Source organism: Macrotis lagotis, chromosome 2 (assembly GCF_037893015.1).
Source record: "Macrotis lagotis isolate mMagLag1 chromosome 2, bilby.v1.9.chrom.fasta, whole genome shotgun sequence".
Classification (NCBI taxonomy): domain Eukaryota; kingdom Metazoa; phylum Chordata; class Mammalia; order Peramelemorphia; family Peramelidae; genus Macrotis; species Macrotis lagotis.
In genome coordinates this window covers 159,237,707-159,264,600 of record NC_133659.1, presented here as the reverse complement: position 1 = coordinate 159,264,600, position 26,894 = coordinate 159,237,707, and the positions used below count along the sequence as shown (strand labels likewise).

The 26,894-nt window shown below is 37.1% G+C and overlaps 1 protein-coding gene across 4 annotated transcripts in view; it reads left to right on the top strand.

The window, feature by feature from the left end:
• Positions 1-26,894, top strand: part of LOC141513383 (interferon-inducible protein AIM2-like) — a 68,387-nt gene that overhangs the window by 35,665 nt on the left and 5,828 nt on the right. For 3 of the 4 annotated variants that reach the window (XM_074223130.1, XM_074223131.1, XM_074223132.1), the window contains 4 exons: positions 4,672-4,928; positions 17,279-17,511; positions 17,974-18,039; positions 23,311-23,706. In XM_074223130.1, coding sequence (XP_074079231.1) covers positions 4,672-4,928; positions 17,279-17,511; positions 17,974-18,039; positions 23,311-23,706 — 952 coding nt within the window. The remainder of the gene's footprint in view (positions 1-4,671; positions 4,929-17,278; positions 17,512-17,973; positions 18,040-23,310; positions 23,707-26,894) is intronic. The other variant, XM_074223133.1, reaches the window with a different exon arrangement.

Below are 26,894 nucleotides of genomic sequence, written 5' to 3'. Positions count from 1 at the left end.
GGAGGCTGAATTAAGATGGCAGAGAAAAGGCAGAAATTCAGTTAAATTCTCCCAATATTCCCTTCCAACCAACTTTAAAATAATCTCTAATTGATTTCTGGAATGGTAGCACACATGACATGTTGGAGTGAGACAACTCAGGAGGGTGGCAGGAGAGGTCTATGACACTGGGAATGTGAGTTGATGTGAGTAGCACTGGCCATCACAACAGTATAGCAGCAACACAAGACTTGGGGGCAGCTTCAACAGTGGCAGCAGCATCTTCAAAAGCTCTCAGTAAGTGGACAGTAAGTGAACTGGCAACTGTTCAGAAAATCATTACAGGGGAACTTTAGTTGGCATGGCTTTTGGACCTTGTTGAATTAGCCATACTCAGTTCCAGATCTCAGTTCAATGGTGAAAAGGAATACTAGTAATTACAAATTCACAGGAGCAAGGGAGCAAAGTTCCAGAACCAAGAGAATTTTTAGCACTTTTGGCTATAGGGGAGCAAGTGTTCTTCCTGGGTAATGAACAGAGTATAGGGCAGGAGAGAGTGACCACAGTTCTCCTTTGATGATACAACCTTGGAAGCATGAAAAACTTACATGTACTCCAGAACTAGCTCTGAAAAGAGTAGTGCAAAAAAACCTGAAACTTGATAAAAGGGAGAATGGAGTAAGGGAGGCAGAAGTCAGAAGTACAACTGACTTTTGAGGAAGAACAAGCTAAAAAGAGAGAAGGATAAAAAGAAGAAAATATAATGGAAAGAAATACATAATTTATAATCATCACTGTGTATGTGAATGAGATTAACTAACCCATAAAGTGGAAATGGATAGAAAAATGGATTAGGGGGTGGCTAGATGGCACAATGGATAGAGTGCCGGCCCTGGAGTCAGGAGTACCTGAGTTCTAATCCGACCTCAAACATTTAATAATTACCTAATTGTGTGGCCTTGGGCAAGCCACTTAACCCCATTGCCTTGCAAAAACTAAAAAAAAAAAAGATGCGGAAAAAAAATTTTTAAATGGATTAGAAACCAGAATTCAACAAGAAAATGTAAACAAAAGACATTTGAAACAGAAAGACATGCACAGATTTAAAATAAAGTACTGGAACAGAATCAATTTTTACTTCAGCAGAATTTAAAAAGGGAGCCATAGCAATCATGCTTTCAGAAAAAGCAAATGAAAAAATAGAAAATTAAAAGAGATAATTAAGGAAACAATGTTTTGCTAAAAAGATTATCATAAACAATTGAAGAAGAAATTGTCAAATCACTCCAATAGTTTTTCCAAAAAAAAAACCAAAATGGAGTCACAGAAAATCAGACGCAACTGAAATGACTAAATAACAAAAACAGACAGTGAAACAAGTGTCTCTGATAAAGGCCTGATTTATTAATATAAAGGGAACCATGTCAAATTTATAAAAATAAAAGCCATTCCCCAATTCATAAAATGGTCAAAGGATATAAAAAAGGAGCTTGCAGAAGAAATCAAAACTATCTATAGTCAAGTGAAAAAATGCTTTGTTACTATGGATTAGAAAAAGGCAAATTAAAACAACTTAAAGTACCACATTACACCTATATAAATGGAAAAAATGCTGATGGAATGAGGAAAAATGGTTACATTAACTTTTGGTAGCAAATTGTTTCAACCAATATGGAAAACAATCTAGAATTATGTTCAAAGACCTATAAAACTGTGCATTCCCTTTGATCTAGCAATACTGCTATCTGATCTCTATCCCACAGAGATTAATGAAAAAGGGAAATGAAAAAGATTTATTTTCAGGTATTTAGATAGATAGATAGATAGATAGATAGATAGATAGATAGATAGATAGACAGACAGAATAGATAGATGGATAGATGATAGAGATATAATTTGTGTGTACGTGTATATACATGCAACTAAAAATCACTTACCCTGAAAGGCTGAACTTTTTTGCCTATTGAGCGAAAAATAGACCTTTAATGGAATAGAAAACTTTTAGGCCTTTCTTTTTTTAAAAAAAAGTACTAAAATTAAGCAGGAACTTTTAAATAAAAATTTATTAAGTTTTTTCTCTATTTCTTTGTCTTCTTTTTAATGAGAGTGAAATTGCAGTGCCTCCCTCTCCCTCCAAAAAAAAAAAAAAGGCCTTTGAAACATTTTTTGCACAGATGACGACAGAAAGAAGTTTAGAAGGGAATAAAAACACAGTTTTGAAAATACGGAGTAGTTTTTATTATTTTGTCACAAATCAAGTAATATGAAGGAGATTTTTGGCTTCATGAAAAATTTTCTTTTTTCTATATATATAGAAAATATTTTGGTGATTAATTTTAGTGTACAAATAAAATTCTGAAAAAATATGGGGGATCAAGTCAATTATGAGAAGTTCATAAAATGCTTTGCTAATAATTCATATAGTGATTTTTGAATCAATAAAGCTTAATTAGGTCCAATCCCTCTTTCTTCCAGTTTTGCTGGGAAGCTAGAGTTTTAGATAACTCCCTTGGCATATCTATTTTGTCACTCATTATAGTAATAGTAAAGGTGTGTATTCTTTCTTTAATCCACCTTGCATTTATGTTATTTTGGATTCCTTGAAATCATATAGACATACAAAATTTTCTATATCATATATCTTTGAGGTTTTCTCTTCTGCTGCTTCTTAAGTCTCTATATTAAAGATTTTTGCTGTTTTTGAATTTTTATTTTGTTCTTTGTGATTTTTTGACTGCTTGCAATATCTTAACCTTTTGACTCTTGCATTCAATTATCTAGAATTCAAAAATCTAGAATTTCATACATATTTTTACTTTCCAGATTTCATTTCTGTATTTTTAATCAAAAAGCATTTAATAAATGCTTACTGAGTATCAGACATGGTGTTAAATATTGGGATGACAAAGAAATACAAAAAGAACCCCTACCTTCAAGTTCACATTTTCTAAGGAGAAAGGCAATATATATAGAAGATATATAGATTGCTGCCAGAATTCAATCTGAGAGCAGAAGGGAATAACAGATATGGTGACCAGGAGATACCTCCTATAAAAGGCAAAATAGAAGCTCAATCTATAAACTAAGAGGCTTAAGTGAGAAGAAAGAGCATCCCATACATCAGGTGATAAATAATACAAAGACATGGAGATATAGAATTCTGTGAGTGAAGCAATTTAGGTAAGCCAGTGAAGCTGGATAACAGTATGGAAAGTCACAAAATATAAGAAGACTGGGAAGATAGGAAAGGTCGAAGTTATGAAGAATTTTAAATGTCACTATTTGATCCTGAGGTTAATAAAGAGCCATCAGAGTTTATAAAGTTGGGAGAGACATATACAAACATATGCTCAAGTAAAATCATGCAGGAAGCTAAGTGGAGAAAGAATTGAAGAAAGAACATAGATATAGAGACAAATTAGGTTATTACAGTGGTCTAGAATGGTGGCTGTTTGAGTGAAAAGAGAAAATATATTAGACATATTGTGAAGGTAGAAATAATGAGTAGGTGACAGATTAGATACATGGGGTTAAGAGGTAGGTATTAAGGATAACTCCAAAGTTGAGAAATTAGATAACTAGGAATATCCTTGAGAGTAATAAGGAAGTGGAAGGATTTGGGATAAAAATAAAGATTTCTGTGCTAAACATTTTGAATATGAAATTCCTAAAGGACTTACAGTTTAATATGTCCAAAAGGCAGCTGATGATATGGGATTGAAACTGAAGAGAAAGACTAGGCTTGGATATCTTGACCTAAGCATTATCTTCATAGAGATAATAATTGTAATATGATGAGACCACCATATGAGGTAAGAGAGTAAAAAGAGAAAAGATCCCAAACAGATCCTTAATGGACATCCACAATTAGTGAGTGTAGTCTCAATGAAAAACTAGAGGAAGAAATTGAGAAGATAAATAATATGAGTGCCAGGAGAGAGCAGTGTCATGAGAACTTAGTGGAAAGGTGGTTAATAGTATCATGGGTTGCAAAGTCATCAAAAATGATAAAGATTGAGAAAAGTCCATTGGATTTAGTGATTAACAGCACATTAAATTTGAAAAATATTTTCAGTTGATTGAAAAGGCTGGCAACTATATTATAGAGGATTGATAAGAGAATAAGAGGAGTAGAAGTAGAGGCACATTGTATAAATAAATTTCTCAAGTTTAGTTGAGAAAGACAGAAAAGATATTGGATATTGGATAGTTATAAGAGATAGTATGATCAAGTGGGATGTTTTTAAAATTGGAGGAGTGATTGTGTTTTGTAAGTACTTTGAAAGGACCTGTGGATATGAAGAAACGGGAGGGGGACAGCAGAGAGGAGATAAGAGAAGAGGAGAGGAAAAAGGAGAGGAGTAGAGGGAAAGGAAGGGGAGACAAGAAATGAATAATAGTAGAGACAATCTGCTAGAGAAGATAAGAGGAGATGGGATCAAGGGTTCATATACAGGAATGGTCTGGGCAAAGAAAGCAGCTAACTCATTATCAGAGTCTCAAGAGAAGAAGATATTGAGGAGAAGGTATCTGAGTGATATGAGATGAGGAGTGAAAACAGAGTGCTCTGTAAATTGTCTTCATTTCGTCAGGGCTATACTTCTCTGAGAGGGTGGAAGAGGGTCCTGTGGGATGCTTAGGAAGAAATAAGAAAGTTTGATTTGATCCTGTATGTTTTGTTATCTCCTACAGACTAAATCCAACTGACAAGAGGAAGAGCAAATATAAGGAAATTTTACTTAATAGTTTGGAAAGCCTAGATGATGAAGAATTTAAAAAATTTAAATTCTTTCTAAAGAGTAGATTTTTGTTGCTCAAGAAGAATGAACAGGCTGATCGAATGGATATAGCTGAAAGTTTGGGGGAACAACTGAATAAGATCATTAAAATATTCAAAGACATGAACCTTAATGAAGCTGCTCAGGATCTTGAAAGGCAAAAAGCTCAAGGTAATTGGGTAGTAGGCCCTTGATTCATTTCAGATTGTACTCCTCTTCAAACTGAGAGTTAACATTGTTCCATGGGAAGAATATTGGACTGCAAGTCAGGAGGTTTGCTTCTGAGACCCTGTCTGCTATGTGACCTTGATCAAGTCATGTCCCCTTCATCTAAAAGATGTGAGATCAGATTTGTCCTTGATGACTTGTTTTTTATTGTTATTATTATTTTTTTAATTTTACTTTTTTATTCTCATTTTGTACAAATTTTTTTCATTAGTAAAATATTCTTGTTTAAGAGTAAACGAAATACCCTCCCCATGAATATAGACTTGCTTGAGCGATAAAGTAAAGGGGAGAGAAAAAAATTAAAATAAAAATAATAGTAATAATTGTAGGTATGGCCAGGTGGCACAATGGACGAAGCACCAGCCCTGGAGCCACAAGCACCCAAGCCCACATCCAGCCCCGTAGACCCAACAATCACCCAGCCATGTGACATGCAAGCCACCTAATCCCCACTGCCCTGCAAAAACCAAAAAGAAGAAGAAAAAAGACCCAAAATAAAATAAAATAGTAATAATAGTAGGGGTAGCTGGGTGACAGACAGAGCATTGGCCCTTGAGCCAGGAGCACCTAGGTCCAAATCCGGCCTCAGACACCCAAAGATCACCCTGCTATGTGGCCCCAGGCAGGCCACCCAGCCCCATTTACCCTGCACCCTCCCCCAAATAATAATAATAATAATAATAATAATAATAATAATAAATGTGCTTCAGTCTTTGTTCCAACACCAACAACTCTGTCATGGGTGGATCACATTCTTTATGGTAAGGCCATTGCAAAAGTTACTTCCATATTTTTCCACCGTTGCCATTGCTGATCGCAACTCCCTCCTTTCGTATTTCTGCACTACCATGTACTATATTTCCTCTCTCCTTTCACTCTGACTCTGCTGTAGGGTAGCGGAGTGGCACAGCAGACAGATCCTTGGTCCTGGAGCCAAGAGGCTGAGTCCCCATACCACCACTTAGGCCCAGAATCCACCTGGCCCTATGGTCCTGGACAGGCCTTCCAATCCCAGCCCCTTGCAAGAAGTAAAAAAGAAAATGTGTATCTGACCACTCTGCCCTCATGGTCCATCCTCTCCTCCTTTATTCACATCCCCACCCCTTCCCCCTGCTCCCCCCTCCTTCTTACTCCAGATGCCTATACCCCATTGAGTATATATGCTGTTTCCTCTCCTAGCCACCTCTGATGAGAGCAAAGGTTTCCTCATTCCCCCTTGCCTCTCCCCTTCCATATCATTGCAATAGCTCATTGTAATAAAGAAAAAACTTATTATATGAAATATCTTGGCCTATTCCCCCCTCTCCTTTTTCTTTCTCCCATTACATTTCCCTTTTTTTCTATTGACTCCATTTTTACACCATATTTTATCTTCGAATTCAGCTTTCTCCTGTGCTTCAACTATAAAAGCTCCCTCTACCTGCTCTATTAACTGAGAAGGTTCATATGAGTATTATCAGTGTCATTTTTCTATGCAAGAATACATGCAGTTCATCATCATTAAGTCCCTCATATTTTCCCCCTCTCCTCCAATCTCCATGCTTCACCTGAGTCCTGTATCTGAAGATCAAACCTTCTGTTCAGCTCTGGCCATTCCAAAAGGAACATTTGAAATTCCCCTGGTTCATTGAAAGTCCATCTTTTTCCCTGAAGAGGACATTCAGCCTTGCTGGGTAGTTCATTCTTGGCTGCATTCTAAGCTCTTTTGCCTTCTGGTATATTATATTCCAAGCCCTATGAGCTTCTAATGTAGTTGCTGCTAAGTGCAGTTCCACGATATTTGAACTGTGTCCTCCTGGCTTCTTGTAATATTTTCTCTTTGACTTGGGAGTTCTGGAACTTGGTTATAATATTCCTAGGGGTTGGTTTTTTTGGGATCTCTTTCTCAGGGGGATCAGTGGATTCTCTCCATTTCTATTTTGCCCTCTGCTTGTAGAATATCAGGGCAATTTTCCTCTAGTAATTCTTTGACGATGATGTCAAGGCTCTTTTCCTGATCATGACTTTCAGGTATTCCAATAATTTTTAAATTATCTTTCCTAAGTCTGTTTTCCATATCATTTATTTTTTTAATGAGATATTTCACATTTTCTTCTAATTTTTCATTTTTTTTGTTTTTGAAGTATTGATTCCTGATTTCTGGTAAATTCTTCAATCTCCCTGAATTCTATTCTTTGTCTGAAGGATTTGTTCTCCTCAGAGAGTTTTCTTATCTCTTTTTCCATCTGGTCAATTTCACTTTTTAAAGCATTCTTCTCCTCAATAACTTTTTGAACTGTTTTATCCATTTGACCTAAGCTGGTTTTTAGCATGCTATTTTCTTCAGCATTTTTTGGGATTTCCTTGACTAAGCTGCTGACTTCATTTTCATGTTTTTCCTGCATCTCTCTCCTTTCTTTTCCCAGTTTTTCTTCTAACTCCCTCATTTGATTTTCAGAGTCTTTTTTGAGCTCTGTCATAGCCTGATCCCAGTTTCTGTTTTTCTGGGAGTCTTTAGATGCAGGAGCTTCTGTTTCCTCATCTTCAGACTGAGTATATTGATCCTTCTTGGGATCATAGACAATGTATTTCTCAATGGTCTCTGCTTGCTCATATTCCCAGCCTAAGCCTCTTTTGGGGGTGCTTCCTGAGCTTTTGGGGCACTCCCACAAGGGTCTCAGTGTGTGAGGCTCTGTCCTCCCTCCTGGTCTGTTAATAACCATATGCACTCCCGTCTGCCATAGGCCTGACGTGGAGGGAGGTGCTGCTGTTCTATGTGGGGGCTAGACTGAGATCAGTATCTGAATGTGTTCAGAGCCCCAGAGTCCTGTTCCAGGGGCAGAGGACAGAGCTTTGCATTCTCTCTTCACTCCCCTCCCTCAGCTCAATGGGCTCATGCCCTGGAGGCTCCTGCTTACTGGCTCCACCTGCTTCTGTTCCTGGATCTGAGCTAGCTGTGTGCCCTGAGGGCTGGGCTCCAAATGCTCCCTCTAGCAGAGGTCCCCCGTTGTTCCCCCACTTTGTGCCCGGTGCTCCCTGGGGTGTAACTCAGGAGACTCCCCCCCATTGCTGTGAGCTGGGGCTCCCAGCACCCTGGGGCTGCCTCTGGGAGGCTGAAGTTCTTTCGCTCTGGTGGGCTGCCCCTCTGGTGGGCCGCCCCTCCGACCCGGGGAGCAGAGCCTTTCTGCTCTTTTCCAGGTTACCTTGAGTAGGAGACCTGCCTCTCTGGGTCCCTTTGTGGGTTCTGTCTCTCGAAAGTTTAGTTAGAGTCCTTAGATTAAAAGTTTTATCAGAGAGTGCCTAAGATTCGATCCTTTCTTGTCACCATCTTGGCTCCGCCCACCCCATGACTTGTTAAGGGTTCTTTTAGCTCCAGCATTTTGTGCTCCTTTTCTTCTCTTTTGAAGATCTCAGCAGCTGCCAAATCTTCACTAAGAAAGGTCAAATTCTCACATATGGCCACAAGATGGCAGTAAATACACACAGCAGGCCAGTAGATGGATACATCTGAGAGTCTGGCACACTCTATCCAGAACCTAAGAAAATCTAAATATTCCAGAGTGCTGGATCTGGATTGCATCCTAAAAATTACTTAAGTTAGCCTTTTTTCCTTAAACAAATAGTTTTATATGTAGAAATTGGGTTGCTTAAAGTCACACTACAAGCAATATAGAAGTGGTAGACTCAAAACCAGGTCTTTTGACTCATTCCACTATACTGTGCTAGAAAAGAAATAATCGTAAAGCTTAGACAGGGGTCACTTAGAAATGAAAGAAAAAGCTGCTGTGATCTTTACTCTGACTCTAGCTCTCTTTTGTTTGCTGTTCTTAAGTTCTATGAAATCCTCAAATAGTTCTGGGCTGGATCAAACTCAGAAATAATTTACATTAAGTCATTTCTAGTCCCATGATGATGATGATATTAATTTGATTGGATATAATATTGTGTATAATTATAATTTAAAATTTATTATATTGTTACATAGTAGTATATATTTTATTATATTATATATCATACTATACAGATATAGATATTATAATACATCATAAAGAATATGATTATATAATAAATTATCATAGCTAGAATTTATATAGCACTTTAAAATTGCAAAGTTTTTTACATATGTGATCTCATTTTATCCTATGAGATATATGTGCTATTATTATCCTCAGTTTATAGATAAGGAAACTGAGGCTGAGAGAAATTAAATGATTTGTGAAGGGTAAGTCAGATAGGAAGAATAGGTTGTAGAATTTGAACTTAAGTCTTCCTGACTCCAAGTCTAACACACTGTGGTACCTAGCTCTCACTTCTAGGAGTGTTATCTTTGATCTATCAATCTGGGAAATTATCTGTATTGGAAAGTAAACTATAGATGCAAATTGTGGACAAATAGAAGAAGAGATAGTCCTTCTATTCTAGGTAGCAAAAGGATCTGAGGAGGGTAGACTTTAAGGGTCAAGAAGAGAAGCCTTTGACTATCTGATACAAGCTGTAGATAAAAAGTTGGAAATAGATAATCCAAAAGGTGGTAAATTAGGCAAAACCTTTCCCACTTGACCTCCTTGACAAATTACTATTATGATTGACAATGAGGTAGTACAGTAATAGAACACTAGACTTGGAATCAGAAAGACCTAAGTTTAAATCTAACTTTTGATACTTACCAGCTGTATGACCTTGGACAGATAAATTAATATATCCGTTGATTCCAATATTAATGTAGTTCTACCATTCCATTCTGTTTCTCACCATCTAGTTAAAAGTGAAAATGGATATCTATCACAAAATTTTTAGAAATAAATCTCTATCGCCAAATCCTTGAAATAGAAGTTTGTGGTTCACTTTGTCTTGGACTATATCTCTGATTCTTCCCTGATGTAATTAAACAGATAGTCTCTTTAAACATTCACAGTAAGGCTGTACTCTCACAGCACTGTATATGGTTCTGGTTACCAAATCTTATAAAACGCAACAATACTAGAAGTCATAAACTCTTCTCTACAGGGGACCTCAAAGATTGAGTCAAATTTTCTCAACTACCAGATAAAGAAACTGAGATCCAGTCAAGTAAGTTTGATTAATTAATGTCACACAACTAACCTAAGACTCCAAACTCAGTACTATTTTCTTTGTATTTTCATATTGTTGTTCAGTGGTTTTGAGTTGTGTCTGACCCTTTGTGACCCCATTTGGGGTTTTCTTGGCAAAGATACTACAGTGGTTTCCCATTTCCTTCTCCATTTCATTTTGCAGATGAGAAATGGAGGCAACAGGGTTAGGTGACTTGCCCAAGGTCACATAGTAAGTGTCTGATGTCAGATTTGAACTAAGGTTCCCCCTGACCCCAACCCTGGTATTCTTTCCATTGTACCACCTTTCCATTATGCCCCAACTTTTTCACTTTTTTATACTTTTTCTTCGTACTATTATCTTAGGTATAACAGAAATGATGAAGGGACTCTTATGCTTAGTGATAGATTAAAATAAATCAGAAATCCTCAGTCTGAATTGAGGAAACCTGAGGAAGGATTTGATCAAAGGTTATGAAATAATGAAGGGTGCTGATTTGGTAAAGATTGACTTTTTCTCTAAATTCTAGGTACTAAAGCAGTCTCAGAGTGGAAGTCAAGTCCTATAGAATTAATTTTAAAATGAACTTTTTACTTTTATCACACATAATAAACTTATGAGATTCATTATCTGAACAGTTTTAAATTAATGAATAGATGACTAGTCCCTTTTAAGTCATTAAGTATAACATGGGATAGTGTAAGAACTGAAAAAGCTTTAAAAGTCATCTAGACAATCCATTTATTTAACAGATGAAAACACAACTTTAAAAAAAAGAAAACCAGAAAAAGAACATAACACCCAAAATTCCATAGGCAGTAAATAGCAGAGCCAGGATAAGAACTGGCACTCAGACTCCAAAATCAGCAATCTTTCATAAAATAATTATAACTAGCATTTATATATTGCTTTAGTAAATTACTTTATATATATATATATATACATATATATATATATTATTTTCACTGATCCTCACAACAACCTTAAAAGGTATGAGCTACTATCATAACTATTTTACATATAAGAAAACTGATACTAAAAAGACTTTTCCAGAGTTACATAGCAAGCAAAATTCTGAGGCAGGAATGAACTCAACTCCTTCTGATTCAGTTCAGTGCTCTATCCACTGTACCACCCACATGAGAGTATACTGCTAATCTTTTAAAATAAATAAATATCTGATATCATGGAGGAAAACCATAAAGAGAAATCATATGTGATTTAGTAAGGTTAAACTGCTTACATTCCTACATGGAAAAATTTTTCATTATTAAATATTTCATTATTAAAAATAGTTTTAGGAGTATAGACAGAGGGTATGGGTATGAGTTGAATATGATGGAATGCATCAGGAAAAGGGGAAGGGAGAAGTAGAACATGGTAAATATCTCACATAAAAGATGGGGCAGGTAGAGGGTAGGAGGTAAAATAGGGAGAAAATGAGGGGTGGGGATAGAAAAGAGGGAAGATTGATGGAGATAAAAGTCAAAAGCAAAACACTTTTGATACTGGACTTGGTGAAAGAGAAAGTAGAATGAACAAGTAGAAAATAGGATGGAGGGACATACATTGTAATTATAACTGTGGAAAAAAATTATGGCAAGTGTCTCTGATTAAAAACTTCATTTCTCAAATATATAAGTAACTAAGTCAAATAAGAGCCATTCTTCACTTGTTATATAGTCAAAGGGTCATGATCAGGCAGCTTTCAGGTGAAATATAAATTATCTATAATAATATACAAAAAGGTTATAAACCACAATTGACTAGAGAAATACAAATTAAAACTACTCTGATCTACCACTCTGCATCTATCAAATCGGTCAATATGAAAGAAAAGGAAAATGACGAATGTTGAAGGAGATGTGGGGAAATTGAGACACCAATGCACTCTTAGTGAAAGTGGTATACTGATTCAGCCATTCTGTAGAACAATTTGGAACTATGCTCCAAGGGTTATAAAACTATGCATATCCTTTGACCCAAAAATACCACACTAAGTTTGTATCCCAAAGAGATTTTTACAAAAGGAAAAGGATTCATATGTACAAAAATATTTATAGCAGCTCTTTTTGTATTGTTGCAACTTTTTGTGTTGTTAAAGAATCAAAAATTGAGTGGATATTTATCAACTGGAGAATGACTGGACAATTTGTTATATATTATTGTGATGAAATACTATTATCCTATAAGAAATGATCAGCAGGATGCTCTCGCAAAAATCTGGACTTACATGAACTGATTCAAAGCTGAACTAGGAGAACTCTGTATAAAATAACAGCAATATTATATGTCCAACTGTAAATACCTTCGCTATTCTCAGTAGTACAATGATGCATTTCTAAAGCACTTCATGATGAAAAGCTACACTACTCCACAGAAAGAATTGATGGTGTCTAAATATAGATCAAAGCACACTTTTAAATTTTTTTAATTACATGTAAAATTAGTTTTCAACATTCATTTTTGTAAGATTTTGAGTTCCACATTTTTCCCTCCCTCCTTTCTCTCCCCTCTTCTCTTGATAGCAAGTAATCTGATAGAGGTTATCTATGTACAACCATATTAAACTTATTTCCATATTAATCATGTTGTGAAAGAAGAATCAGAACAAAAAGAGAAAAAAACATGAGAAGGAAAAATATAAAATAAATTTTTAAAAGTGAAAATAGTAAAGTATACTTTTACTTTATTAAAATTTTTTCTTAGAGTTTTTATCTGCTTTCTTTTACAACATGACCAATGTGGAAATCTTTTACATTTTGGCACATATATAACCTTTATCGAATTGCTTGCTTTGTCAGTGGGGGGGAAGGAGAAGGAACAGAGAATTAAGCATTCAAAAACTTTAAAAAACAATAAAAAATTAGGGAAGGGGATAAAATATTAAATTCAAACACATTAACTGAAACCATGTCCTTGAAAGGTAGCAAAAAAGATCTGAGGGAATAGACTTCAAGAATTATATCCTTTTTTAAAATGCATCTGATTCAAGTCAAAGAAGGAGAGAACTGGATAATCCAAAGGGTGGTCAACTAGGCAAAGCCCCTGCCACATAACCTCTTTGACTGGCTGCTACTGTGAATCAGAAAGATTGAAGCTCAAATTCAGCTTCTGATACTTACTAGCTGTATGATTTGGGCACTTCACTTAATCTCTGTCTGCCTCAATTTCATTAGTTATAAAATGGGAGTAATAACTCCCAGAGTAGTTCTCAAAATCAAATAAGAATATCTGTAATGTACTTAACACAGTGACCATCCATACAATTATGAGTTCCAACTCATCTCATTTTTCTGAATGGGAGACAACTCAGATTAAGAATTGTAGTGCACTTGAGAATAGGTAATTAAAACATAGGCAGGAATTTCTGAAGACTAGACCATAGATCCACCATATCAATTGTACACTGACATGACATATATTAAATAGGTTAGTCTATATTTGAAGGTCAGTATGCCAAATGGCATAGTGGATGGAGTACATTCTGTAAGGTCAGGAAGACCTGGGTTCAAATCTATCTCTGATGCTTATTAACATTCTGACCTTGAATATGTCACTCAACATCCCTCAGTCTGTTTCATTATAGGTAACAGCATCAATCTCAATGAATTATTGTGAAGATCAAATGAGATTATACCTATAAAGTGCTTTGCAAAACTTAAAGTATTGCCAATGTTAGCTATTTATCGTTCACACACACACATACACACACACACACACACACACACAAACACACAAACACATACAAACAGAGTATGGGTATAACATAATGGGGGGGGGGGGGGCAGAGCCAAGATGGCAACAAGAAAGGATCGAGTCTTAGGCACTCCCTGATAAAACTTCTAAACTAAGGACTCTAACTAAACTTTCGAGAGACAGAACCCACAGAGGGACCCAGTGCGGCAGTTCTCCTACTCGAGGTAACCTGGAAAAGAGCAGAAAGGCTCTGCTCCTCAGGGTCGGAGGGGCAGCCTGCCAGAGTGAAAGAACTTCAGCCTCCCAGAGGCAGCCCCAGGGTGCTGGGAGCCCCAGCTCACAGCAGCAGGGGAGTCTCCTGAGCTATACCTCAGGGAGCACCGGGCAGTGGGGGAACAACGGGGGACCTCTGCCAGAGCGAGCATTTGGAGCCCAGCCCTCGGGGCACACAGCTAGCCCAGATCCAGGAACAGAAGCAGGTGGAGCCAGTAAGCAGGAGCCTCCAGGGCATAAGCCCATTGAGCTGAGGGAGAGGAGTGAAGAGAAAGAGAGACTGCAGAGCTCTGTCCTCTGCCCTTGGAACAGGACTCTGGGACTCTGAACACATTCAGATCCTGATCGCAGTCTAGAACCCCCAATAGAATAGCAGGCCCCCCCACATCAGCCCTGTGGCAGAGACGGGTGCATATGGTCATTCACAGACCAGGAGGGAGAACAGAGCCTCACACACTGAGACCCTTGTGGGAGTGTCCCAAAAGCTCAGGAAGCACCCCAAAACCAGGCCCAGGCTGGGAAAATGAGCAAGCAGAGAAATAAGAGGAAGACCATTGAGAAATATTTTGCAAATAAACCCAAAAATTATCAAAATACTCAGTCTGGAGATGAGGAAGCACAAGCTACTGCATCTAAAGACTCCAAGAAAAAACAGAAATTGGGCTCAGGCTACGAAAGAACTCAAAAAAGACTTCAAAAGTCAAATGAGGGAGTTAGAAGAAAAACTAGGAAAAGAAAGGAGAGAGATGCAGGAAAAACATGAAAATGAAGTCAGCAGCTTAGTCAAGGAAATCCAAAAAAATGCTGAAGAAAATAGCATGCTAAAACCAGCTTAGGTCAAATGGATAAAACAGTTCAAAAAGTTATTGAGGAGAAGAATGCTTTAAAAAGTGAAATTGACCAGATGAAAAAAGAGATAAGAAAACTCTCTGAGGAGAACAAATCCTTCAGACAAAGAATAGAATTCAGGGAGATTGAAGAATTTACCAGAAATCAGGAATCAATACTTCAAAAACAAAAAAAAAAAGAAAAATTAGAAGAAAATGTGAAATATCTCATTGAAAAAACAACTGATATGGAAAACAGACTTAGGAAAGATAATTTAAAAATTAATAGAATACCTGAAAGTCATGATCAGGAAAAGAGCCTTGACATCAGGAAAATTGCCCTGATATCTAGAAGCAGAGGGCAAAATAGAAATGGAGAGAATCCACTGATCCCCCTGAGAAAGAGATCCCAAAAAACCAACCCCTAGGAATATTATAGCCAAGTTCCAGAACTCTCAAGTCAAAGAGAAAATATTACAAGCAGCCAGAAGGACACAGTTCAAATATCGTGGAGCTGCAGTCAGGATCACATAGGACTTAGCAGCAACTACATTGGAAGCTCGTAGGGCTTGGAATACAATATACCGGAAGGCAAAAGATCTTAGAATGCAGTCAAGAATGAACTACCCAGCAAGGCTGAATGTCCTCTTCCAGGGAAAAAGATGGACTTTCAATGAACCAGGGGAATATCAAATGTTCCTGTTGGAATGGCCAGAGCTGAACAGAAGGTTTGATCTTCAGATAAAGGACTCAGGTGAAGCATGGAGAGTGGAGGAGAAGGGGAAACTATGAGGGACTTAATAATGATAAACTGCATGTATTCCTGCCTAAAAAAATGACACTGATAATACTCATATGAACCTTCTCAGTTAATAGAGCAGGTAGAGGGAGCTTTTATAGCTGAAGCACAGGAGAAAGCTGAATTCGAAGATAAAATATGGTATAAAAATGGAGTCAATAGAAAAAAAGGGAAATGTAATGGGAGAAAGAAAAAGGAGAGGGGGAATAGGCCAAGATATTTCATATAATAAGATTTTTCTTTATTACAACGAGCTATTGCAATGGTATGGAAGGGGAGAGGCAAGGGGGAATGAAGGAACCTTTGCTCTCATCAGAGGTGGCTAGGAGAGGAAACAGCAAATATACTCAATGGGGTATAGGCATCTGGAGTAAGGAGGAGGGGGGAGCAGGGGGAAGGGGTGGGGATGTGAATAAAGGCAGAGAGGATGGACCATGAGGGGAGAGTGGTCAGATATAACATATTTTTTACTTCTTTCAAGGACCTGGGATTGGAAGGCCTGTCCAGGACCATAGGGCCAGGTGGATGCTGGGCCTAAGGGGTGGTATGGGGGCTCAGGGCCTCTTGGCCCCAGGACCAGGGATCTGTCTGCTGCACCACTCAGCAACCCTACAGCAGAGTCAGAGTGAAAGGAGAGAAAAAATATAGTACATGGTAGTGGAGAAATAAGAAAGGGGGGAGTTGCAATTAGCAATGGCAACGTTGGAAAAATATGGAAGCAACTTTTGCGATGGACTTACCATAAAAAATGTGATCCACCCATGACAGAGTTGTTGGTGTTGGAACAAAGACTGAAGCAAATTTTTTATTATTATTATTTGGGGGGGATTCAGGGCAAATGGGGCTGGGTGGCCTGCCTGGGGCCCCATAGCAGGGTGATCATTGGTTGTCTGAGTCCGGATTTGGACCTGGGTGCTCCTGGCTCAAGGGCCAATGCTCTGTCCGCCACCCAGCCACCCCTATTATTACTATTTTATTTTATTTTGGGTCTTTTTTTTCTTCTTTTTGGTTTTTGCAGGGCAGTGGGGATCAGGTGGCTTGCATGTCACATGGCTGGGTGATTGTTGGGTCTACGGGGCTGGATGTGGGCTCGGGTGCTCGTGGCTCCAGGGCTTGTGCTTCGTCCATTGTGCCACCTGGCCATACCTACAATTATTACTATTTTTTTTAATTTAATTTTTTGCTCTCCCCTTTACTTTATCACTCAAGCAAGTCTATATTTATGGGGGAGGGGTTATTTCGTTTACTCTTAAACAAGAATATTTTATTAATGTAAAAAAACATTTGTACAAAATGAGAATAAAAAAATTAAAAAAACATAATCAGAGAACAATGTAATGAAAAGAGCATTAATTTAAGAGATCAGAACACCTGGAATTCAGGTTTGCTACTTATTATATGCCCTTGAACAAGTCAGTTAGTTTGTTTTAGCCTCAGTATTCTCCTCTTTAAAATGGAGATATCTTTCTTGTCTAACAGAGTTGTCATAAAAATTAAATGAAATAGTATTTACAACCACTCTGAAACTATTAAATCACCACACAAGAAAATTGATTGTGAAAGAAAGGAGTGTTGACAATTCTTCATCTGTCTAAGACGGACTCCTTTTAGTTAACTTATCATTTTCCTTGTTGTCATACCAGCTGAGAAGCAATGCAGTGAGAAAAAAGATAAGAAATCAGCCACAAGAAACAATCAGTCCCAGAAGAGAAGACCAGGTTCTAATGACAACAACAGCACTGTTACCCCTCAAAACAATGAGGTACAAATGAAAATGCCAGCTCCTGATGGCAATAACAACACTGGCAACCCTCAACTGACCCAGAAAGATAACTTGAAATCCAACAGTGAATCAAAGAAGAATCATGTTGATAAGGTAGATGGGATGCCAGACCATAAGAGCTTTTCAATCAATAACAAGTCAGTTGTCTCTGTTGTGAATCTTCCCCACTGTCCATACTATGTTCTTTTTTTCATTAACTTCTCAATATACAAATGAAAGACAATAGAAGGATTGAGAAACAGGGATTTGGGGGGTGGGAGAAAGAGACGATGGGTATTACAAGAATGACCCATTATATCATTCATCAATTACAAAGCTCCTTCTCTTCAATAATGATTATAATTACTATATTGTAGCTCCCTGAAGTCAGAGAGATGGACCATATAACCTCTTAAATTCATGATCTGTGGGAAATCAGTTTTTGGCATCCTAGAGACCTACTTTTCCTCAGTTATTGTAATTGGACTCAATGGCCTCTAAGATCCCTTCTAAGTCTAAATCTGTGCTCTTATGGTATTCAATTAAACAATCATAACAAACTTTTTTTTCCAAAAGAGAAAAGCAACAACTGAAGAGATGCCAGAGAACAAGAAAAGGAAGGCATCCCAGGAAAACCCCCAGGTATAAGAAATGGTATTTTTTTCTTATTTTTGTGTTTTCCTCTTAGTGAGAGTTCATTCTGGAGTCTATGAAAGGTACAGAACAGTCCACACAGGTACATTTTGCATCACTCTCTAGTTCCCATCATGTTCAACTCATCTCAACTATTATCCATCCTTAATAAAGGCTTGACCTTCCACTTTCCCTTTGATATCACTCTATTGAAACTGAAGAGATCATCTTATTCATTGACCTGCCTTTAGACATGTTTAAATAAACTTGGCTATTGCCTAGCTGTGTGGCCTTGGGCAAGCCACTTAACCCCATTTGCCTTACCAAAAAAATTATATATATATATATATATATATATATATATATATATAAATGAACCTGGCAAGAATTCCTAAATATGTTTATGTTTTTGAAGATCTCTTGAATTTACCTGTAAGATATGTGAGCCAAGTTCTTCCTTTCATCTTTATTTATTTTATGAATATAATTCAATTAGGTAATCCTAAGAGAGTGTGAATTCCAAGGAAAGCTTAGGAATTATAGTGTGCCACTACATATATGGTTACATGAATACTTGTTAACATTATATGCATAAATGTATATACACATGTATGTATGCAATATAAATTGCTTTATACACATATAGGTAGGTATGTATGGAAAGATAGAGTTACATACATACATACACCCACACAAAATGTTTGTGTGTATATCTGTGATCTCTAGATGGCAGAATAGATACAGCACCAGGCCTCAAGAAGACCTAAATTCAAATTTGACCTCAGACACTAGTTGTATGGTCCTGGTAAGTCATTTAACCCTGCTTGCCACAGTTTCCTCATATGAAAAATAAAGAGAAGAAAATGGCAAACCACTCTAGTATCTTTGCCAAGAAAACCTCAAATGATATCCCAAAGTATCAGATATATATCAGAAATAACTAAATAACCACAAAAACCTGTATATCTCCTGATGAAATTCAGTCTGGTCAAGAAAATTTAGACAGCAGCATAAATGTTGCTTTTGTCAATGCTGCCATGCAAAGATGTAATTGGAAGGAATTTTATTATTGTGCCCTTATAAGAGCAAGGCTTCAGAAGACAAATTCAACTTTGAGAAGTGAACAACTGGCTAAAATGATGATACTTGGTTTTAAAAAATTATATACATATACATATATATATGTATGTATATATATATATATATATATATATATAATGCAATGCCTTGCCCAAAGTTGATATATAAGAAGAATCTGTTGAATTTAATTGAATAGAGCATGAAAAGGGTAAATTTTCTAGATAACAATATAAGAACAATATAGGAAATTGTGCAACAGATGTTTGTTTGTTTTTTCAAAAAATGTAACAATGACTAAAGCAATTATAAAAGTAACAAAAGTACAACCCAGCTCTTTGAAAATAGAGTTTGGAGTACTAAAATTTAGAATGCACTTTTAATTTAGAACACTAAGGTAAAGAAAAAGTAGTGACTTTTTTTTTAGATCTTGAAGAAAAATGGAGGTTCATCAAAGGGATATTTAATTGCCACTTTAAGGGTAGATGAAATGGTGATGATAACAAAGGAAAGAAAAAAGAAAATTAAATTCTTTCTTTACTCTATTTTCTCTACCAAGAAAAATATTTACAAAATCACAGAACTGTAGAGTTGGAAAATACCTTTACAATCATTAGGTCCAACTTCAACCTGAGAAACAATCCCCCTACTAACATATCCAAGGCAACTAGCTTAAAGCTTCCACTAAAGGGAAAGAAGACCTGCTAAATTTAGGAATGTAATCTTGACTCTGGAAAGTTTAGAAATTGAAAGGACTAATAGGGAGATGAAAATCAAAATAAACCATCAGATAGCTGCCCTTGAGAAGACACTTACCTGGCTCAAAAGGGCTGTATATTCAGGCTACTGAAGCAACTGGTAGATATGATTACAAAGTTGTGATCAGCTAAATTGGAAAGGTACTGCAGCACTGGAAGTGGGATATGCTCCAAGTTCTTAAGAAGACAAAACAGTAGAGTCTGCAAACTAGAAGCCAGGGATCTTGATTGTCTTCCTTGAGAGCAGTACCCAGCATAGAATAGACAAAATAATGGTCCCGCTGATACTCTTTTAGCTTAAAAAAATTCCACTCTCTTTTCACTAACATTCTCCCTCCATCAAAACAGACCCTTCCCTAGTATGAGATTAAAGTCTAGCAAAACAAAACACATTGTTCATATGGGAATTTAGATGATAAGAAGTCCCATTTCCTCTACATTTGTCCTTCATTCTCAACAAAGACCATGATTTCAGGGAGGTGATGTCATGGCAAGCAGGTGAATTGGAGTGTGGATGTGCTGTGCTAAAGTCGCCAGTCTCACTTTCTCCTCGAGAGCCATCTGGGTTCAGTGACCAAATATAAATCAGGATCACTGGAGATGACTCTGAATTCCAGGCAATCAATTTAAGTGACTTACCCAGGGTCATACAGCTAATACGTGTCAAGTGTCTGAGGCAGGATTTGAACTCATGTCCTCCAAACTTCAGGCCTGGAACTCTACCACCTCACCATCTAGCTGCCCCTCTTTTCTTTGACAATGGAAGGAAGGTTTTCATAGGAGTGATTCACTGATTAGTGATTTCCAAGACCCTGAGACCTGAGGGTTCAGAATTCTTTGAGCACAGTACCCCAAGTAAAGGTTAGAGATTATGTTTTTGCAGATTCTTCACTATTTCAAGATATATTGGCCCTTCATACTGGACCTGGCTTCAGAAAAACTTGATCTCAATTTTAGCCTCATTATTTAGTAAGTGTGACCCTGGACAAGTCACTTAACCTGTTTGCCTCAGTTTCCTTAACTATAAGAATAGGGATAATAATACTTGCCTCCAAGAGCTGTTGTGAGGATTGAATGAGTTATTTGTAAAGTATGTAGCACAGTACCCAGCACAGAATGACATTTTTTAAATACTTGTTCCCTCCACCAATTCTGTCTCCTACGGATTCATCTTAACTTCACAGAATCACAAGATATTCAGACTCTAGCCCAATCCAGACTTCAAGTCTTGAGACCTGGGTTCAAATTCTGATTCTGTTAGTGATTACTTGTAAGATCTTGGGTAAAGCAAATGGCTCTCAGGTTCATCCTGAGGGGGTGGGTATGTCTATATGACCTGATCTGTGATCCTATGCCTGTAGATATACAAATTTTGTTTAAAGTCCCCTAATGTGAGGGAATTCACTGGGACAGCTGGTTCTACATAGGATAGCTTTTATTTTTATGATTCTTTTGTCTTCATCTCTCTCTCTTCTCCCTAAGAACAATATGAAAGACTGTGCTTTACTAAAATTGCACTACTCTACTAGAGGAATGATAAAATATTAGTACCAAATGAGAAGAAATAAAACAGTATGAAGGGTTGGAGACAATTTAATTTAATTCAATAGATGTTAATTATCCATCTACTAAATGCCACTTTCTATTTTAAAATTGGGAATTACAAATAGGAAAAATAAAGACAAATTCTGCTCTCAAGGAACTTACAATCTAATGGCGAAAGACAACATAAAAATAAAACTGGAAAGTTGGGAGAAGAACCAAGGGAGTCTGGTCTCTTGGCCTTCCTGTCTCTTGAGGTTTAAAAATAAGCTGAATTGCAGGAGAGTGTAGTGTTGTCTAGAGAATCCAGGTCCAGCCCTCTATAAAGGAAAACTTTGAGAAGTTAGTGCCTCTCCCTCCAGTCCTCTATAAATGACTTGTTCCTATAAAATGATCAATGTTTGAAATAATCAGGTCAGTAAGCTATCTAGAGGACAAGAGATCTATTTCAGATTTACGACAAACAGATTGTCAGCACTAGAAGAAAAGGCAGATCAGATTTCTGGAGAATAGTCAAGTATCTTTTACATTAAAGAGTGAGCACAAGTTATTCCTACCTCCTCATTCTATTTGATGGCCTACTTCCGTAGGGCAACAGCTGTCTTAGGTCCCATGTTAGACAGCTGTGTTAAATGGTTGTACATATGGGGAGCTTCAATCTTTTCTGGGTCCAAGAATGGGGAGCTACTGTCAGTCATTCTTCTATCTAGCCTGCTGCTTCCATGTAAGACTGATCAAATCTTTGAAGTACAGGAAGAGAGAAGTACACCCAATCCTAATCTTCTGGGGCATGAATTGTCTGAATGCACAGTATCCTAAGGGTAGCTCTGATTACAGAAATAATAGAAAAAGGCACACACACCCATACACAGAAAGAGAGAGAGAGAGAGAGAGAGAGAGAGAGAGAGAATTTTCAACATAAGTATTTTTTGCTCTTTGTCATTTTCTTGTAAACTCAGTTATTTATGAGGACCTAATAGTGAGATAGGGTAATCCTAAACCCCTATAGTTGTACAATGATCAGCCACATAATAGGAGTTGTTTTATTCATGATATTCATTTTAAACTTCCACTAAAGTATCATATCAATACCTCAAAAATATGACTATACAGACCTTTTAAAAAATCTAAAAGAGCTGCATGAATAATTAACTTTTATATAGCAATTTAAAATTCAAATGATTTACTTACATCCTCTCATTGAAACATCATAATTACATAAGGGAAGATTCTAAAGATGGGATTGCTCAGTTTTATAGGTAAGGAAACTGAGGCTCAGAAATGTTCCTTGCCAGTTGATGACACTTTTTCTGCCATAAATTTTTTTCAAGACTATCTACTGAGACACAGAAATTATAATCTGTGTAAGCAAAAGAAATATTCATACCAAGCAAATCCTTGAAGTGTTGAGTTAAGTCCATCCTACTTGAAAGGGCATGTCATTTGTAATGAGACAGGAGGGAGAAAACCCAGGCAACATATCCCTTATGTCAATTCTGTCGATGACTTCCCTCCATTTCATCCAAAGAGCAAGATTATTCACATGGAGCAAACCTCATTGAAGGGAAGTATCTGGGATAAGGATAAGTGAAGGAAAACATTCTGCCCTTCTTATTCGCAAAAAGATAAAAGAGAGACATAAACTATGTCACATACTCTGTCCATATTTTCAAGTGGCTGTAGCATCTACCTGGCAATGATGCCTTCTGTATCATACACACTCATTGAAAATCCATTAATTCTGGTCCCCTAATATCTCCTGTTTTACCTTAATCCCCCTCTAGTTATCTCATGAACTATGGATGTTGGTTTCTTGATATTTAACAAAGCAACTAAAAATTACTCCCCACCAGCCCCACTTGATAGTTTATGTCTTTCCTCTGATGTCTTTTACCCTTATTAGAAAACAGAGTCAGAAGCTGGAAGAGAAGATGGGCCTCAGACAATGCCTATGATAGTGAAGGTGCTCAAAGTGAACAAGACATTCGAGTATGATACCAAAGAAGGGGAAAAAAAGATGTTTCATGCTACTGTGGCAAATGAGCATGAGTTTATCCGGGTGAAGGTTCTCAACATGGATGTCAAGGAACACTTCAGCAAAAATAAAGTCATTGAGATATCAAAAGGTCATTGGAGAGGAGGTTTCATGGAAGTAAACAGATACTCCAGGGTGCAAGATGTGAGTACAGAGATCACAATCCCCAAAAACATCATTAGAAGATCAACTAAAACCACAAAGATCCAATTGCTGGACAAACAAAAGAACAGCTATGTGAATGGTGTCTATGAAATCATTAAGGTGAGCTTACGCTACTTTATAAAGAGGGGGAAAATTAATATAAAAATTTCAAGTCAAAATGCATGATTCCTAAATAAGGAATTGCCAACTGGGTAAATTTTATGTAAGTCATAATATCTCCCACATGGGTACACCTAGAACATGGATTGGGTATCCCATCACATTCAGCCCATATTCTATGTATACCTATGACCCCAGTCCCTGGAAGCCTTGAAGGAAAACTAGTGTCCTTAAGACGGTTTAGGATCAAAAGTCTAGATTAATCAATCAGTGAATGAATCATGCCTGCTGTGTAGCAATACTGTGCTGGGTGCTTGGATACAAATGCTAAAAAAAAATGAAACAATTCACTAGGAGCTTGTACTGAAGATGACAAGTGTACATGTATTTGGAATAAATATAAAGTGAATAAATACCAAAAGAATTGCAGAAGAAATAAAATGCAAGAAAGTTTTGGAGGGAGGTCACTGGCAGTTAAGAGAATCAGTTAATGTAAATTCTTCATATTAAAGGTAATACTTGAGTTGCATCTTATAAGGCAGAAATGAAGATGGAATTCATTCTGGGCATAGGGAGCAGTCAGCACTTTTGAAAGGCAGGTAAATGGGAGAGGAGCATTATGTGTGAGGACCAGAGAGAAGGCCAGTTTAGAAAGATTGTATAGAAAGATGAGCAAGATAAACATTCAGCATCTCTTCTATCCCAAAGAATTTTGTTCAAATTATTACAAAAGAGATACATTGGGAAACATCATCATTTTGTGATCTGAGAAGAAATCTTCCCACCCACTGTGATCTAGCTGACAAAGGAGTAAATACACTCAAATTTCATTCACTAAGTTCGTACTGTTTTGATGATATTTACATCTGTGTGCCAAGTCCCATCTATATCAAATGACTTTTTTATTTCATTTTTAATAGTAGTCTCTAAGGTAATATCTCTTTTTGTGTAGTAGCTATAAAAAACTAGGACAGGAAAAAGATAAAAGATTCTTTCCCAGAATCAGACTAGATTCAAGAGATAGCTAAGTAAGTTATCAGTGGTGTGAGGACAGTTTAAAATTGTGATCTCCTTGGATTAATAGAAAACCTTTAATTGGTTAGGAACCTGATGAATTTTGAACTGAAAAGAACATTAGAAATCATGTAATCCAAATCTTACATTTTACAGACCATATATACAGACATGTACAAAAAGCACAAAAATGTATGCAACATCCTCAAAATCACATGGTTAATGACTGGGTAGGTCTTCACACACAAGGATCCTTACACACTGCTACAAATTCCAACAACTTCTGACTGTCACAGAATTTTATAAAGGCAACCTCAAAGGGGATCTACTCCACCCCTATCTAAAGCACTTCCTTATTCAATTACTGGTCATCTATTTAAAAACCTCCAATGAAGTTAAACTGACTACTCACAGAGGCATACTATCTTACTTTTGAAGTGGTTTGATTTTTAAGTTTTTCTTTAAATACTGGTAGGCAATAAAATACCCCATCTACAATATTCTTACCCTTTACCAATTGTGCCTGTTTTCTGGGATAACCTTATTGAAAGCATGTGTGTAAAATATCATGCTAATATAATTAATGTTAAGTACTGATGGTTGATGGATTAAGCCAGCAACTAGAGTGATTGTACTGAAAAGCCCATGGCCCAAATAAAACTCAAAGAAACTCCAAAATAGGAAGCAGAAGTAAGGTCAAAGAATTAGGGATTGGGAAAAAGAAGTGAGCTAATGGAAAATCAAGAAGTATTTTGCATTTGTATTATGATTATCTGTGTATGTGTTGTAGCCCCCTACTAAACTGTCAGCTCCTTCTGCCACTTAGCACAGTTAGCTGCAATCACTATTACTAATAACATTAATTAACATTTATACAGTGCTTTAAGGCAATGATGTCAAACTCAAATAAAAACAGAGGTCATTAAACCACACTTAAGGATTCCTATAACCACATCCTGACTTGAAAAACCATATATTAACATTACATATATTCTATTGTATTTTTATTTATTTTGTTAAATATTTCCCAGTGACATTTAATCTGCTTCAGGCCACACTGGAAGTGTTTTAGGCCCTGAATGCATGACACCTCTGCTTTAAAGGATTAAAAAACACTATACAGCCTCTCTCCTAAGCTCCTGTCTCACACCTCCAGCTACCTATTGGACATCTTAAAGTGGATGTCCCATAGACATATTAAAATCAGCATGTCCAAAACTAAACTCATTATGTACCCTCTTCTTAACCTTCCTGTTACTTCTGAGAGCATCACTATTTTCATTCTCCATGTCCAGTCTGTTGCCAAGTCCTCTAAATTCTGCCTTTACTATATTTTTCACATACCTCTCTTGTCTCCTCTGCCACTGCCACAGCCATTGATCTGGTCCAGGCCCTCTTCACCTCTCATCTGGAGTATAAAATTGACCTGCTGTTTGGTCTCCCTGTCTCAAGATCTACACTCTAGTCTATCCTCTACCCAAACTGTCAAACTGACCTTCCTAAAGTATAGTTCTGGTGTGGCTAAGTGGCGCAGTTGATAGAGCACCAGCCCTGGAGTCAGGAGTACCTGGATTCAAATTGAGGCCTCAGAGACTTAATAATTACCTGGCTGTGTGGACTTGGGCAAGCCACTTAACCCCATTTGCCTTGCAAAAAAAAAAAAAAATCCAAAGTGTAGTTCTGACTATGTCATTCCCCTTCACCACTATTCAATAAATCAGTTACTTCCTATCAACTTCAGGATCAAGCATAAAATACATTGTTTGGCATTCAAGACCTTTAGAACCTGACCCTCTTTTAAATCTTCTTATACTTTACACTCCCCAGCCCCCCCACCCCCACCCCCAGATAATCTGGGATTCAATGACACTGAAGACTATTTCTTAAACACAACACCTTAGTACATTTCCCTATTCTAGGAATTTTCACTAACTCCTCCTTTCCCCCTCCCCTCCCCTTCTCATGGCTAGAATTTTCCCCCTCTCATCTTTACCTCCCGTCCACCCTGGCTTCCTTTAGGGTTTGACTAAAATTCCAACTTCTTCAAGAAATCTTTCCTAATTCCCTTAATGTTAATGCCTTCCTTCTGTTGATTATCTACAATTTAGTTTTTCTATTAGACTGGGAGTTCCTTTAGAGCAAGGACTATTTGCCTCTCTTTGAATCCCCAGAAC